Source organism: Equus przewalskii, chromosome 30 (genome assembly GCF_037783145.1).
Source record: "Equus przewalskii isolate Varuska chromosome 30, EquPr2, whole genome shotgun sequence".
In the NCBI taxonomy this organism is placed as follows: domain Eukaryota; kingdom Metazoa; phylum Chordata; class Mammalia; order Perissodactyla; family Equidae; genus Equus; species Equus przewalskii.
In genome coordinates, this window is record NC_091860.1 from 9491948 (window position 1) to 9508350 (window position 16403).

At 36.7% G+C, this 16403-nt stretch overlaps 1 protein-coding gene across 20 annotated transcripts in view; it reads right to left on the minus strand.

Annotated features, from left to right (window-relative positions):
- Window positions 1–16403, minus strand: part of MYO3A (myosin IIIA) — a 219313-nt gene that overhangs the window by 52056 nt on the left and 150854 nt on the right. For all 20 annotated transcript variants that reach the window (XR_011534969.1, XR_011534970.1, XM_070600908.1 and 17 more), the window contains 3 exons: window positions 8123–8276; window positions 6507–6595; window positions 4034–4163 (listed from right to left, as the gene is read on the minus strand). Coding sequence is in view for 18 of the 20 variants with exons in the window: in XM_070600908.1 (XP_070457009.1) it covers window positions 4034–4163; window positions 6507–6595; window positions 8123–8276 (373 nt within the window). In the remaining 2 variants the exon portion in view is untranslated. The remainder of the gene's footprint in view (window positions 1–4033; window positions 4164–6506; window positions 6596–8122; window positions 8277–16403) is intronic.

A 16403-nucleotide genomic window follows, 5' to 3' on the forward strand; every position in this document is an offset into this window, starting at 1 on the left:
AGACATAATATAATATTGAGAACCTGACTGCATATTTTATAAGGGTGGAAAACATGAAGTTAGATGTATAGATGCTGCTGGTGGATACACAAAGAGATGATGATTGTTAAAATCAAAACTGAAGACTTTTGCTTCTGGGCAAGATAAAGTAACAGACTGGATTAACCGAAACAAAAAAAAATACAAAATATAGGGAACAATAGGGTTCTTTTTCCTTCCATTTTTTTTAAATTGTAGTAAAAGACACATAACATAAAATTTAGCATCTTAACCATTTTTAAGTGTACAGTTCAGTGGTATTAAATACATTCATAATGCTGTGCAATCACCACCACCATCCATCTCCTTAGCTCTTGTCATCTTGTAAAACTGAAACTGTATACCCATTAAATACCATCCCCATTCCCCCCACCCCCAGCTCCTGCAACCACCATTCTCCTCTTTATCTCTATGATTTTAACTACGCTAAGTACTTTATGTAAATGGAATCATACAGTATTTGTCTAGGAACAACAGCTTTCATAAATTGTGCACCAAGCAGTACAGGAAATCAAGCCCTGAGAGAGGGGAACAAACGAGGTGAGGCCTATGATTACCCCAGCTTCTGTCTGAAAAGGTTTTATGCTGCAGTGCAGGAAGGGGAACCCAAGTGAAGCCTAGGGGAAAAAAACAGATGCACCCAACAGAAAACAAATAGCAAGGTGGTAGAGTCAAATCCAACCATATCATTAATCACATTAAATGTAAATAGTTTGAGCACTCCACTTAAAAGACAGAGATTATCAAATTGCATTTAAAAAAGCAAGGTCCAACTATGTGCTGTCTATAAAAACCAGCTTTAAACATAAACACAAAAATAAGCTGAAATTAAAAGTATAAAAAAGATTTACCATTCAACCACTAATAGTAAGAAAGCTGGAGTCTTCATATTAATATCAGGCAAAGTAGATCTCAGAACCAAGAATATTACCAGGGATAAAAAGGGCCATTTAATAATAGTAAAGGGGGCTATTCATCAAGAAGATATAACAATTCTAAATGTTTATGCACCCAATAATAGACCTTAAAATTACATGAAGCAAAACCTGATATAAATAAAGGAAAAATAGATAAACTGACAATTACGGTCAGATATTTCAAAACTCCTCTCTCAGTAACTGATAGAACCAGGAGAGTGAAAACCAGCAAGGATACAGAAGACTTGATCAATACTATCAATCACGTTGACCTAACTGACATTTATAGAACGTTCCACCCAACAACAGCAGAATTATTTTCAAGTGCAAATGAAACATAAAACAAGACAGACCATATTCTGGACCATAAAACATGTCTCAGCAAATTTAAATGGATTAAATCATACAAAGTATGCTTTCTGAGCACTATGGAATTAAATTAGAAGTCCATAACAAAAAGATACCTGGAAAATCCTAATATATTTAGAAATTAAGCAGAAGACTTATAATAACCCATATATATGCATATATTAGAAAAGAACAAACATTTTCTTAAGCCACTGATCTAAGTTTCCACCTCAGAAATCAGAAAAAGACAGAATAAAACCCAAAGTAAATAGAAGAAAAGAGGCAATAAAAAGCAAAAAAATCTACAAAATAGAAAGCAAAACCAATAGGAAAAAAAATCAATGAAACCATAAACTGGTTCTTTGAGAATAACAATAAAATTGATAACTTTCTAGAAAATCTATCAAGAATAAAATGAGAGAGGACACAAATTATCAATATCAGGAATGAGAGAGCTGACATAACTTCAAGATCTACAGATATTGAAAAGATAATGAGGGAATATTATAGTCAACTTTATGTAAATACATTTGACTACACAGATAAAACAAAGTTCTTAAAAGACACAACCTATTAAAGCTCATTCAAAAAATTAGATAAGTTAAATAGCCTTATGTTTATTAAAGAAATTGAATTTGTAGTCAAAAACCTTCTCCCCCCCAAATTTTTCAGGCTCAAATGGCTTCACTGATGAAGTCTACAAAGCATTTTAGGAAGAAATAAGACTCATTGTACTTTTCCTGAAAATTAAAGGGGAGGCAATACTTCTCAATTAATTCTATGAGGCCAGTATTACTCTGATTCCAAAGTCAGAAAAAAATTAGAATAAAACTACAGTTCAATATCTCTCATGAACATAGATGCAAAAATTCTTAACGAAATGTTAGCAAATTGAATCCAGCAACAAATAAAAAGTCCAACGCATCATGACCATGTCAGGTTCTTCTCTGGAATAAAAAGTTGGTATAACATTTAAAAATCAATCAATGTAACTCACCATATTTGCAGATTAAAAAAAAACACAAATGGATGACCATCTCAATAGATGCAGAAAAAGCACTTGGCAAAATCCAAACAGGCATGCCTGATAAAAACTCAGCAAACTAGGAATAGAAAGAAACTTCCTCCTCCTGATACTGGACTATGAAAAACCTACAGCTAACATCACACTTAGAGAAAAACTGAATGCTTTTCCCCCAAGATCAGGAATAAGACAGGAATGTTCACTCTCGCCACTTGTATTCAACATTGTATTGGCGACTCTAGCCATCTAGCCAGGCAAGATGAAGACATAAAAAGTAAACAGAATGGAAAAGAAAGAGCAAACTTTAGTCACAGATGACATGATCATCTATGTAGAAAATCCTATGGAATCTACAAACAAAAAGTTACTCTAATAAACAAGTTTACCGATGTTGCAGGGCAAAAGATCAATATACTAAAATCAACTGTATTTCTATGTACCAGCAACATACAGAATTTGAATTAAAAATTACCATTTATAATAGCCTAAAAGTGATATACGAGCAGATAATTTGACAAAAGATGGGTAAGACTTGTACACTGAAAACTACAAAATATTGCTGAGAGAAATTAAGGAAGACTTAAGTAAATCGAGAGCTATACTATGCTCCCTGATCGGAAGACACAGTACTGTGAAGACAGCACTTCTTCAAAAATTAATCTATAGCTTCAGTGCATCCCAATCAAAGTCTCAGGATTTTTGGTAGAAACTGACACATCCATTCCAAAATTTATATGGAAAAGCAAAGGAATTATAGTTGCCTGAACAACTCTGAAAAAGAAGAACAAAGATGGGGAACTTATACCACATGATTTCAAAATTTTTTATAAAGCTACAGTAATCAAGAAGTTGGTGTTGCCATAAAGATAGACCAATACCAGCGACACACAATAGTGAGTCCAGAAATAGAATACAGTCAATTGATTTTCAACAAGGGTGCCTGAGCAATTCAATGGGGGAAGATCAACCTGTTCAACAAATGGTGCCAGAACAATTGGATAGGGGCAGCGAGGAGTGGAGGGAGGGATTACAGAGTCACGAGGAAACATCATTTGGGGGTGACGACTATGTCCACTATTGATTGTGGTGATGGTTTCACAGGTGTTTACGTATGTCAAGAACTCATCCAATTTTACCATCAAACACTCTTCCAGTTTTACTGCCTAAATATGTGCTGTTCATTGTATGTCAGTTATACCTCAATAAATCTATAAAAAAAGAAATGAAGAGAACAATTTTAAACTCCACTAAAGAAAACAACCCAAACTAAATTTTTTTTACTTAAAAGCAAATGCAAGGATTATATGATTGGGTGGAGCAAAGGCATGTGAGTTTTTAATCAATAAGGCAGAGCTCACTAAACCTGTAGAACCTCAAAGAACAATCCAGAAGCTGCCCAGTCCTGAAACAGCAGGCAATTCTGAACTTTGGAGGTGAGAGCATTCTTCTACTGAGTAGCTAGGATAGCACCACATTTCTTGGCGAGTGCTTCAAACACTTTTCTTTAAACAAAACCTAGCTTCCTTATATTCATTTTTATGTTTTCTTCAGATGGTTTGGGCAGAGGATATTAACAAAGATATACTTAGTGAGCTGAAAACAAACCAACACGAAAAACTGAGGATGATACTCATGAAAATCAGTCAGAAACTACTTGATTGGGCCCGAGGAACCTTCTCAGTTAAAGGAAATTGCCTTAGCTTACCTGTTTTAGTCAGAGGGTGGTTGACTAGCTGCCGAATCACACTGTTTTCTGATGACCTCAAAAGCAGCACGATATCAGTTGGAAGAGTGTCTCTATTTTTAGCTAAGAACCCACTTGCATTATAGAAGACCTGTTGATAAAGTATGCTATCATCATTATCACAATCGATGTCATCATCATCATCGTTATCAACAGATATTTATTGAGAGCTGACTCTGTGCTGAGTGACAGCTATACAAAGATCTATGAAGGCAGTCTCTTACAACTTGGCCAGGAAAGCAAACCTCTCCAGGTTTACGTCATATCTTGTCAGAGAAAAATCTGTGTCTCACTGATTCTGCATTGAAATCACCAAAGACATTTGATTCCTCTCATTTCTTCTGTTGGAAATTTGGTGCACTTCCTTTCTCCATTTAGAGAGTTGGGGGCGGCAGTAAGGAAGCACCCTGGGGCCACCAAGGCATTCTCATTTCTATGATAATTGATTCACCGGCAGTGAATTGCCCATTATAGAATTTTGTCTCAGTAGTAGCGTGGTCTAGATATGCTGTGGGCGTTTGTGTTTCTGGCACTTACAAATAATTTTAAGACTTTCTTTCTTTTTTCTTTTTAAAGATTGGCACCTGGGCTAACAAATGTTGCCAATCTTTTCTTTTTTTCCTGCTTTATTTCCCAAACCCTCACCCCCGGTATACAGTTGTATATCTTAGTTGCAAGTCCATCTAGTTGTGGGATGCGGGACGCCACCTCAACGTGGCCTGATGAGCGGTGCCATGTCCGCGCCCAGGATCCAAACCCTGGGCCGCCGCAGAGGAGCGCGCGAACTTAACCACTTGGCCACGGAGCCGGCCCCATAAGACTTTCTAAAGATCGATGTAACCCAAAGATTTCTGTAGGATGAATCCAATATGGTTGTTGCTTTGTGCTGAATTGGGTCCCTCCAAAGTTAATATGTTGAGTTTCTAACCTCAATGTGACTGTATTTGGAGATAGGATCTTAAAGAATGTAATTAAGGTTAAATGAAGTCATAACAGTGGGGCCCTAATCCCATAGGACTGATATCCTTATAAGAAGAGGAAGATCGCTCTCTACCCGCTCACATACACAGAGAAAAGGCCACATGAGGACACTGTGATAAGGCAGCCATCTGCAAGCCAGGAAGAGTGGTCTTACCAGACACCAACCCTGCTGGGACCTTGATCTTGGACTCGTAGCCTTCAGAACTGTGAGAAAATGAATTTCTGTTGCGTTAGTCACCCAGCCTGAAATATTTTTATCATGGCAGCCTGAGCAGACTAATACAATTGTTAAAAACAACTGGATAAAATGATCATAGGGAATTCTTAATGGATATTTTAAAAGAGGTTTATTTGGAAGATAGTATAATTATTTTATTTTGCTTATGAATTTCTCATTCTATGCTTTCTTTCTTGTTTGTTTTTTTATTTTTTATTTTTTTTAAAGATTTTATTTTTTTCCTCTTTCTCCCCAAAGCCCCCCAGTACACAGTTGTATAGTCTTCCTTGTGGGTCCTTCTAGTTGTGGCATGTGGGACGCTGCCTCAGCATGGTTTGATGAGCAGTGCCATGTCTGCGGCCAGGATTCGAACCAACGAAACACTGGGCCGCCTGCAGCGGAGCGCGCGAACTTAACCACTCGGCCACGGGGCCAGCCCCTATGCTTTCTTTCTTGATTTTAATATCCTCTTAGTCCTCCAATATTTCTAACATCGTTTTGAGGGAAGGACCTGTTATTCTCTGCAGAAGGGAAAGAAAGTGTTCTCTGGGTATAGGAAAACATATGTGAGGTCTGCTCTGGTGTGGGAATGTGCGTGTATCAATACATAAACATTTCTTCCTTTAATTGCATAACAGCCCATTAGTCAATTCCATCTATCTCGGTTAGTTTAGTAATCTGAGCATACCTTCAGCCCAGCACCTTCTCTTGTCGGGAGAGAGGAGAGACAAAGACTGCAGTGGAGAGAGAAGCACCTGAAGTCCAAAAAGGCAGTTTATATAAAAGGTCCCCAGCTACCATCAAAAGAAGGAAAAAACAGGTACCCACTGCCAGCCAATCTCACCCAAAGCCAAATCTTAGGATCAGAAAAATAGACTCTTTGAGGCTTACCCCTTTCTTTTCTTTCTTATTTTCCCTTAGTTTATTAATAAAAATTCCTCTAGAAAACCTATAACCTTGTGTTTGTCAAACTAAGAGAAAGATTATTTTTTTCACCTTTTCAGGATAGATGCTAGACGTGGATGCCCTGGAGTCGGGGGCGGGGGAGGGGTGGGTTGGCAAAGGATAGGACAGATTGTGGGAAGCTGGAGAGTAGAGTTAGGACGAGATAGGGGCAGAAACAGATGGCCATCCCATTATAAGCATCTACAAATATTTTGGCCCATAATTTTCATGTGTATCTTTATTATTTAACAAAAGACTAAAGAGAAAGTCATAATTCTTCAAAGTTCTTACCTTTCCTGCATAATGGTGAATTCCAAAACAAAGTTCCATTCTTTTGGGCCTCCAGAAGTACTGTGATTTCAGGTTACCTTCGAATTTTTCTATAAGAAAAAAATTGAACTCCAATATGAAGCATGTAGGAGATCTTTCAAAAATATTGATCCACAGAATCATCTCTTTCACCATAAAACAATGTGCAGTGAAAAAAGACAGAAAATTTGACATAGCTAACATATGCAAATTTGGAATATAATTGTAAATGGGAAGGCAAAACACAAGACCATGAATTTTACCATTCCGTTATGATTTAGGGCAGCAGTTCTCAAACCCTAGCAAGCATCAGAATCCCAAGAGGGCCTATGAAAACATAGATTGCTGGGTCCCGATCCCAGAGTTTCTGACTCAGTAGGTCTTGAGTGGGATCCAAGAAGTCACATTTCTAGTAAGTTCCCAGGTGATACTGATGTTTCTGGTCTGGGGACCACATTTTGAGAACCATTGGTACAGGAAAGGGAACTACCTGAGACTAACCGATCAAAGAGGTTTTTGAAGCACAGTTTCTTGTGAAGCCATGAGCCTATTCTGGCTCTCCTTTCTATTAGAGGAGCTACAAGTTATTACTGATTGCACAGGAAACACAATAGGACCAGAAAGGCAGTTACATTTCTTAACAATTTACCACCTTCAGAGAACTTTTTACTCCATGTCCTAGAAGTAACATTTTAACACCAAAATCAAGTGACTGCTATGAAATGATTTTCCCCGCAACCTTGGGGTTATTTCCTTTCCCATCTAGTGTCGTCCAATCAGAGGACAGAATAAGCCAGTCAGTGAATCAGAAGGAAGCAACACCACCGACTTAATGGTAGGAAACAGACTCTGTATATCCTCAAAAGTAAGTGAGAGAAAATGTGAATCCAGTTTTTCTGTAAGTATTTATTGTACAGAATGAATATCTCCTACCATCAGAAAGCATGGTGTTTCCACTTTAAAAAGTGATTTTTTTCAGGTACCTGAAAAATCTAAAGTTTTTTTTTAAATTTAAGGAGTAGGAGTTTTTAAAGGTATTTTAGATGATAATCTTCCTAAATATAGTATACACTTCTCTGCCTTCTCAAACAGAAAAAATGAATATGTTTAATCTTTCTTTGATGACTCAGGATAATTATCATGAACATTAATTAATGTACTGTAACCTAGAGATTATTAAGGTATGTGAAGCTATTTGCCTCTATTAGATAAATGACTAGAACATCACAGATGAATTTATTTCCCTTCCTGTTAACTATCTCCTTTCAAATTCTAGTGCTTTCCTTTTGCCCTGCCCTCAAATTTCTAATTTGGGGCTGGATAATTTCTGAGGTCATTTCTAACATAAGATCCTATGGTTGGGGCTCTGCCATAATATAAGGAGAAGTCAATATCAAAACTTGTTTAATTCAGCACTAAATATTTCACCCTCTTATAAACATTGACTGGTCCAGATATTAGATCCAAAGACTCTTTTTTAACATTATATATGCAGGCTTTGTGACTTTCTCCCAGATCATTAAAAAAAATTTTTTTAATCATTCAGAATTACATGACTATATTCAGAAAACTATTAAGACACTAAATTCAAAACTCACCTATGAGAGTCTGGTCGGTTGCCTTGGGAAATCTACTTTCTTCATCAAGTAGGGATAGTAAACCCATTGGCTTCTGCAGAAACATATCTAGGAGGGGCCGGTTATCTTCGTATTCAATAACTCTAGCATCAACATCTTCATTTAGGTATTCATTCTATAACAGGAAATAATACATACAGAAAAATTCGCATAAAATTTTGTGACTAATATGTAGCTTGGCAGTTATTACCTGACATTCTACTTTACACATATTATAATAATTTGCTCCCTATACCTGGTCCTTACACTGAAGGTATCATGTTGTTTTTTTCTCCCTGCACTGCTAGTTCATTAAAGTCAGCACTGATTATACTCAGGATAGTAATGAAAAGTTTCTAGTCTCTAGACTAGAATTAGACATCTTAAGCTTTCAAAATGCAAGTGATTATGTTGTTAATGAGCAGTAATATAACTATGTTCCAGGATTTACAGAATATTAATTAGGTATATCTTAGGGTTACACGTCCCCCAATTTAAGCCTTTTATCGAGTTTCAGAAATGGATCTCTCAAGAACATTTACATAACTTTTCAGTCACGATGACATGTACATTGTTCGTAGAGTGGACAGCTGTGGGTCATAGGGACAACCAACGGATTCAGAACTGAGAACTCACGGGTTCATATCCAGACTCTGCTGCTTAACTAGCCAAGTAATCCTATGAATTTTCTTACTCTATAAGCTTCCATTTTCTCATCTACTAAATGGAGGTAACAATCTCCATCTAACAAAGTAAAGATATCTGGTACATTAATAGCCATGTGCTGTTGAGTATAAGATGCATAAAATAAAGACGATGAACAACAATTACTCTAAGGTCATGGTGCCAACACAACATAGGGGCTGATCTATTTTACAAAATGGACAAGAAGAACTGTGCTACAACTTTGTTTCTATGACTTTGCCTTCATACCGCGCCCCTACCCCAGTGCCACAGTCTGTCAAAGAGGACATACGTGACCTCTGAACTATGACTTGCAGCGATGCTTACATGTAGAGTACTCGCCGGTTTTCAGGTGATAAAGCAACTATCACTGGGCAAGGGGATCAAATAATCACTTGGCAGAACGTTCCGCATCATGCACAAGTTCAAATTGCAGGCTATTTTCATTATTATTATTATTGGCAAAGGAATCTTAATATGTTTTTAAATTTTTTATTGAGGCAACGTTGGTTTATAACAATATATAAATTTCAGGCGTACATTATTATATTTCTACTTCTGTATAGACTACATCATGTTCACCACCAAGTCTAGTTGTTCGTATTACTATTATCTAGCCTATATTATTATTTTAATACATTCTTTAATTAATTAAATATGTTCATTAAATACCTTTTAATAGGCACTATGATGGGTGATAAAGACATGCTTAGAACAAATTCCCTTTCTTCAGTGGATTTACAATATAATTTGAGCGATATACATTCAAAATGCAAAGTAACATAGGATAGATAAATGCTATATGCGATGTATTACAAGAGTTCAGAGAAAGAGAGCTTATTTCTGGCCACTTCCTGGAGGAATTCAGCCAATGGCAAATGGGGCATTTGATCAGCCCAAACTTTTAATCACTACTTTTGGAGCCTCATGGAATTGAAATCTCACGTCAAGGGTCTCACCAGGAAAAATAATTGTATATTTCTAAATAAAACAAAATCTAATACATAAAAATGAGGCAGAACTCGTTCTAAAAGGTAAATCACTTGAAAGACAATCAGTGTATCCAATACAAACAAATGGAAACAAGGTCTTGAAGTTTCACAGCTTTTTCATTGAAGGTGACCTTGGGAGAAGTATGCAGACCTAAAATCACTTTACAGTCAGACACATTATGCTGACAGCATATTACAGTTTAAATGGCAACCGCTAAGTTCAAAAGAGGTTTTGCATGTTTTATACAGAAAGCACATGAGGTTAAGGTCCAAACCAACGCACTTGTCATTTCTATTTGCCTGTGTCAAAATCCACTGAGTGCTTTGTGGCAGGTCATACAGGGCAGAGATGAGTAACTTGGAAAACTAGGAGCTCCTCTTTAAGATACTTGTTAGTGTTACGGACTCCAGGCAAACCAATGGAGAAAAAACGTTATTACTCAAGATTTATAAAGCACTTTTAGTAAAATGATCATGCCTCAACTTATATATTATGCATTTTAAAGCAGTTATGGTCTCAAAATGCTTAGTCGTTTTTAAGCATATGCAGAGAAATGAAGCTCATAGAGCTCTTCAGAAAGTCCTCTGCTACGCCCTGTACGTTAAAGATACATTTAAAGCTGATGAGTAGAGTTATTAAGTGCAGGAAAACTGAACTGCTTAGCAGGAAGGATTATATAACCCTTACTCTCTTCAGATGGCCTGAGTTCCCTTTCCCAAAATGGTAGACGGACAAGCATTCTAAGTATCTAACAAGGAGGCAAGATAAAGCAGACTTGGATGTTAGGAAACCTCATGCCCTAGTCAGATTCTCCCTTGTTTTTCATTGAGTTTTGAGTGTGAGCTGTGAAAGGACACAGCAGCAAGAAAGTCCACGGAAGGTGTACCTCCACAGCTATGGCCTAAACAACAAGCTTAACTATTTGGGCCAAAGTGCCACTGCAGGAGTTATTCAAGATTATTAACTTGAGTCTTCAGACTCACACAGCAGCATGGACGGGTGGTCACCACAGGCTGAGAGAGGCTGCAAGCTTCCGCGTGGCTTCTAACGCAGGTGGAAATTTAACCACAGATTACTCAGCACAGATTAACACCACAATGACTCTCCTCACTCAGGTCTCACCACCGCAGAGAGACCTTCCCCCATCTCCAGGACTAATTCAACTACTTCCCTTCCTCAGCTCATCACTCTCTACGCCGAGTACCATTGCTCTAAATTTTTTCATGGTATTTCTAGCATGTTTACTTGTTTATTATTCTCTCTCATTAGAAAACTGCATGACAGGAACTTTATTCGCCTCTGTATCTAGGGAAGCTGGGGCATGTTAAATAACTGAGTGTATGGATTGAATTGTGTCCCTCCACCGGCAAATCAGATGTTGAAGCCTTAATCCCCAATGTGGCTGTATTTGGAAAGAGGGATTTTAAGGAGGCAGTTAAGGTTAAACACGGTCAGAAGGGCAAGGCCCTAATCCCATAGGACTGGAGTCCTTATAAGAAGGTGAAGACACACCAGGGAGGCGTCTGCACAGAGAAAAGGCCATGTGAGGACACAGCAAGAAGGTGGCCACCTGCAAGTCCAGGAGAGAAGCCTCAGGAGAAAACAACCCTGTCCATACGCTGACCTTGGACTTCCAACCTCCTGAACTGAAAGTAAACTTCTGTTGTTTGTCACCCAGTCGGTGACATTTTGTCATGGCAGTCCTAGTAAATGAATACGCTGAGCTTTCTGGATTCCTTTTGCAAGAGTCATTTTGAAAAGCAGTTTTCCAGATAACGGATTAGGGTGAAAACAATAAATCATGCGTGTGTGTATAATCCTTAATTACTGATTATAAACGTAGTACATGCTCACATAAAATTTAAAATATTGCAAAACCATTAAGACCTTAAAATTAACTTATAAATTCATCTCCTATAGATAATGTCTTAATATCTAGTGGAATCTTTACAGTCTTTTTCTATGCATAATATTTTTAAGAACAGGAATCATGCTATTCAATTTTAATTTTACTGTATTTTCTTTGACAAAAGGAAAATAACATTATAATATAAGCATATACCCATGCAATTAATATATTTTCATAAATATTATTTGAAGGCTACATCAGATTACATCTGGCAGTTCCATTCCATCCTCTTAGCGGAGGACATTTTAAATTACTTCTTTATCTATTTTCAATAGTGCTCTGATGCACAGCTTTGTGCACAAGCTTTTCTGTATTTTGGATGATATCTTTAGGACAGATAGCTGACCAAATCGTGTGAATATTTTACAGGCTCCTGATGGGCATTTCTAGACTGATTTTTTTTTTTAAGTTTGCAGCAACGTGCTCTCAAATTAGCTCTGCATAAGCATTCCAAACTTGGAGCATCCTCACCAGCAATGAATATTCTCATTAAAAATTTTTTCTGATATTTTTCATAGGTGAGAATGATAGCCTATTGTTGTATTTGCATTTCTCTGATTAGATCTTAAATTACCTAAGAGGATAGTTTTGGGGGAAATAAAGTGGATATACGCTTAGCACATATTACATATGTAATGCCTGCCAGCCATTATTAGCACTATTATTTATTCTGCAGCAAATAATAGTAAACATAATTTAACTTTTTCTTGGGCTCAGAGACACCATTACACCATCAGTTATTGTGATGTTGCTGCAGATTTGTGAAGCTAGAGATCAGACAGAGCTAAATAAAAGGAAAAGCTTAAGGACTTTGTGGAAAACATCCTTGATGTCCGGTTGGTTTTTGTTCCTTTGTCTCTTTCTTATTTTCCTCTATCTGTCCTCCTGATCACCTGCCTATCTTCCTTAGGAAGTCATTCATGAAGCTGGCTTCCAAGTGACTTTCTGGAGAAATTATCTTCTTTTGCCCCCCTCAGTTTTATTGAGGGGTAATTGACATATAACATTGTGTAAGTTTAAGGTGTACAATGTATTGAAGTCAAACACTTATATATTGCAAAATGATAGCGTCAGCTGATATCTCCATCACCTCACGTAACTAACGTTTCTTATTTGTGGTGAGAACATGTAAGATCTACTCTCTTAGCAACTTTATATACCACAGTATTATTAATCATAGTCATTATGCTATATATCAGATTCCCAGAACTTATTCATCTTATAACTGGAAGTTTGTACTCCTTGACCAATATGTTCCCGTTTCTCCCAATCTCCATGTGCTGGTAACTACCATTCTAATCTCTATTTCTATGAGTTTGGCTTTTTAAGATTCCACATATAAGCAAAATCATACAGCATTTATCTTTCTTTGTCTAGTTTATTTCACTTAGCACAATGCCTTCATAGTACATCCACGTTGTCTTTCTCAAGGCTGGATAATATTCCATTGCACATACATACACAACACATCTTCTTTATTCATTCATCCATTGACAGACACTTAGATTGTTTCCATATCTTGGCTACTATGAATAATGCTGTAATGAACATGGGAGTATAGATATCTCTTTAAGATGATCCCGTTTTCATTTACTTTGGATATATAGCCAGATGGTTGGATCATATGGCACTTCTGTTTTTATTTTTGAAGACCCTCCATACTATTTTCCATAGTGGCTGTACCAATTTACATTCCACCAAAAGTCCACAAGAGTTCCCTTTTCTCCACATCCTTTCAATACTTGTTATCTCTTGTCTTGTTCAAAATAGCCATTCTAACAGGTGTGAAGTGATATCTCATTGTGAGGTTTTTTTTTTTTTTGGTGAGGAAGAGTCACCCTGAGCTAACCACCATCGCCAATCCTCCTCCTTTTATTGCTTGAGGAAGATGAGTGCTGAGCTAACATCTGTGCCTATCTTCCTATACTTTGTATGTGGGTTGCTGTCACAGCATGACTGATGAGTGGAGTAGGTCCACAACCAGGATCTGAACTCATGAACCCTGGGCCAACAAAGCAGAGCGCGCAGAATTTTAACCACTTGGCTGTGAGGCTGGCCCCTCATTGTGGTTTTGATCTGCATTTCCCTGATGATTGGTGATGTTGAGCACCTTTTCATATACCTGTTGGTCATCTGTATGTCTTCTCTGAAAAATGTCTTTTCAGAACCTCTGCCCGTTTTTAAATCAGATTGTCTTTTTGCTATTGAGTTGTATGAGGAGTACTTTGTACATTTTGGAGATCAAACTCTTAGCAGATACATGATTTGCAAATATTTTTTCCCATTCCATAGGTTGCATTTTCATTTTGTTGATGGTTTCCATTGCTGAGTAGATTTTTCATTTGATGTAGGCCCAGTCATTGATTTTTGCTTTTCTTACCTTTGCTTTTGGCATCACATCCAAAAAATCATTGCCAAGATCGATGTCAAGGAGTTTACCTCTTATGTTTTCTTCTGGGAGTTTTACAGTTTGAGGTCTTATGTTCAAGTCTTTAATCCATTTTGAGTTAATTTTTGTGTGTGGAATAAGATAAGGGTCCAGTTTCTTTTTTTTGCATGTGGCTGTCCAGTTTTCTCAATACCATTTATTGAAGAGACTATCCTTTCCCCAGTGTATATCTTTGTTGTAAATTAATTAACATATATGTGTGTGTTTATTTCTGGGCTCTCTATTCTGTTCCATTTATCTATGTGTCTGTTTTGATCTATGTGTCTACCATACTGTTTTGATTACTATAGCTTTGTAATATAGTTTGAAATCAGGAAGTGTGATGCCTTCAGGTCTGTTCTTCTTTCTCAAGATTGCTTCAGCTATTCAGGGTCTTTTGTGGTTCCATACAAATTATAGGATATTTTTTCTGTTTCTGTGAAAAACACTACTGGAATTTTGATAGGGACTACACTGAATCTGTAGATTGCTTTGAGTAGCATGGAAATTTTAACAACATCAGTTCTTCCAATCCATGAGCATGGAATATCATTCCATCTTTTTGTTTCTTCTTTCATGTCTTATAGCTTTCTGTGTACAGGTCTTTCATCTCCTTGGTTAAATTTATTCCTAAGTATTTTGTTCTTTTTGATGCTAATGTAAATGAGATTGTTATCTTAATTTCTCTTTCATATAGATCATTGTTAGTGTATAGAAATGCAACTGATTTTTCTATATTGATTTTGTATTTTGCAACTTTACTGAATTTATTAGTTATAATAGTTTTTTAGTGGAATCTTTAGGGTTTTCTACACATAATATTATGTCATCTGCAAAGAGAGACAATTTTACTTCTTCTTTTCTGATTTGGATGCCTTTTATTTCTTTATCTTGCCTAATTGTTCTGGCAAGAGGATGCTCATTCTTGCCACTTTAATTCAACACAGTAGTGGAAGTTCTAGTAAAAGCAAGAGTTTCTTATCATAGAGTAAAAGCTTTCAACTTTTCACCACTGAGTATAATGTTAGCTGAGGGCTGGTCATACGTGGCCTGTATCATGTTGAGTTATCTTCCCTCTATATCCAGTTTGTTGAGACTTTTTATCATTAATGGATGTTAAACTCTCTCAAATGCTTTTCTGTATCTATTGAGATAATCATATTATTTTCATCCTTTGTTTTGTTAATCTGGTGTATCACATTGATTGATTTACAGATATTGAACCATCCTTGCACCCCTGGAATAAATCCCACTTGATCATGGTGTATGATCCTTTTAATGTACTGTTGAACGTGGTTTGCTAATATTTTGTTAAGGACCTCTGCATCTATGCTCATAAGGGATATTGGCCTGTAAGTTTGTGTGTCTGTGTGTGTGTGTGTGTGTGTCCTTGTCTGGTTTTGGTCTCTGGGTAGTGCTGGCCTTGTAAAATGAGTTTGGAAATGTTCCCTCCTCTTCTAGTATTAGGAAGAGTTTGAGAAGGACTGGTATTAATTCTTCTTTAAACCTTTGCAAGAATTTACCAGCGAAGCTATCTGGTCCTGGACTTTTGTTTGTTGGGAGGTTTTTGATTACTGATTTAATCTCTTTATTAGTAATTGGTCTGTTCAGATTTTTGATTTCTTCATGATTCAGTCTTGGTAGGTTGTATGTTTCTAAGAATTTTTCCATTTCTTATAGGTTGCCCAATTTGTCAGCATATAATTGTGCATAGTAGTTTCTTATGATGCTTTGTATTTCTGTCTGTGGTATCAGTTGTAAGCTCTCCTCTTTCATTTCCAATTTTATTTGAGTCCTCTCTCCTCTTTTTTCTTGGTGAGTTAGCTAAAGGTTTGTCAGTTTTGTTTATCCTTTAAAAAAAAACAGCTCTGAGTTTCATTGATCTTTTCTATTGTCTCTTTAGTCTCTATTTCATTTATTTCCACTCTGATCTTTGTTATTTCCTTCCTTCTACTAACTTTGGGCTTAGTTCGTTGTTCTTTTTCCAGTTCATTGAGGTGTAAAGTTAAGTTGTTTATTTGAGAGTTTTCTTTTTTCTTAATGTACATGTTTATCACTATAAAATTCCCTCTTAGTATTGCCTTTGCTGCACCCTATAAGTTTTGGTTGTAGTACTTTAATTTTCATTTATCCCAAGATATTTTTCAGTTTTCTTTTGACTTCATCTTTGACCCATTGGTTGTTTAGGAGTATGCCATTTCATCTCCATCTATTTGTGATTTTTCCAGGCAGAATGCATCATCATGTAA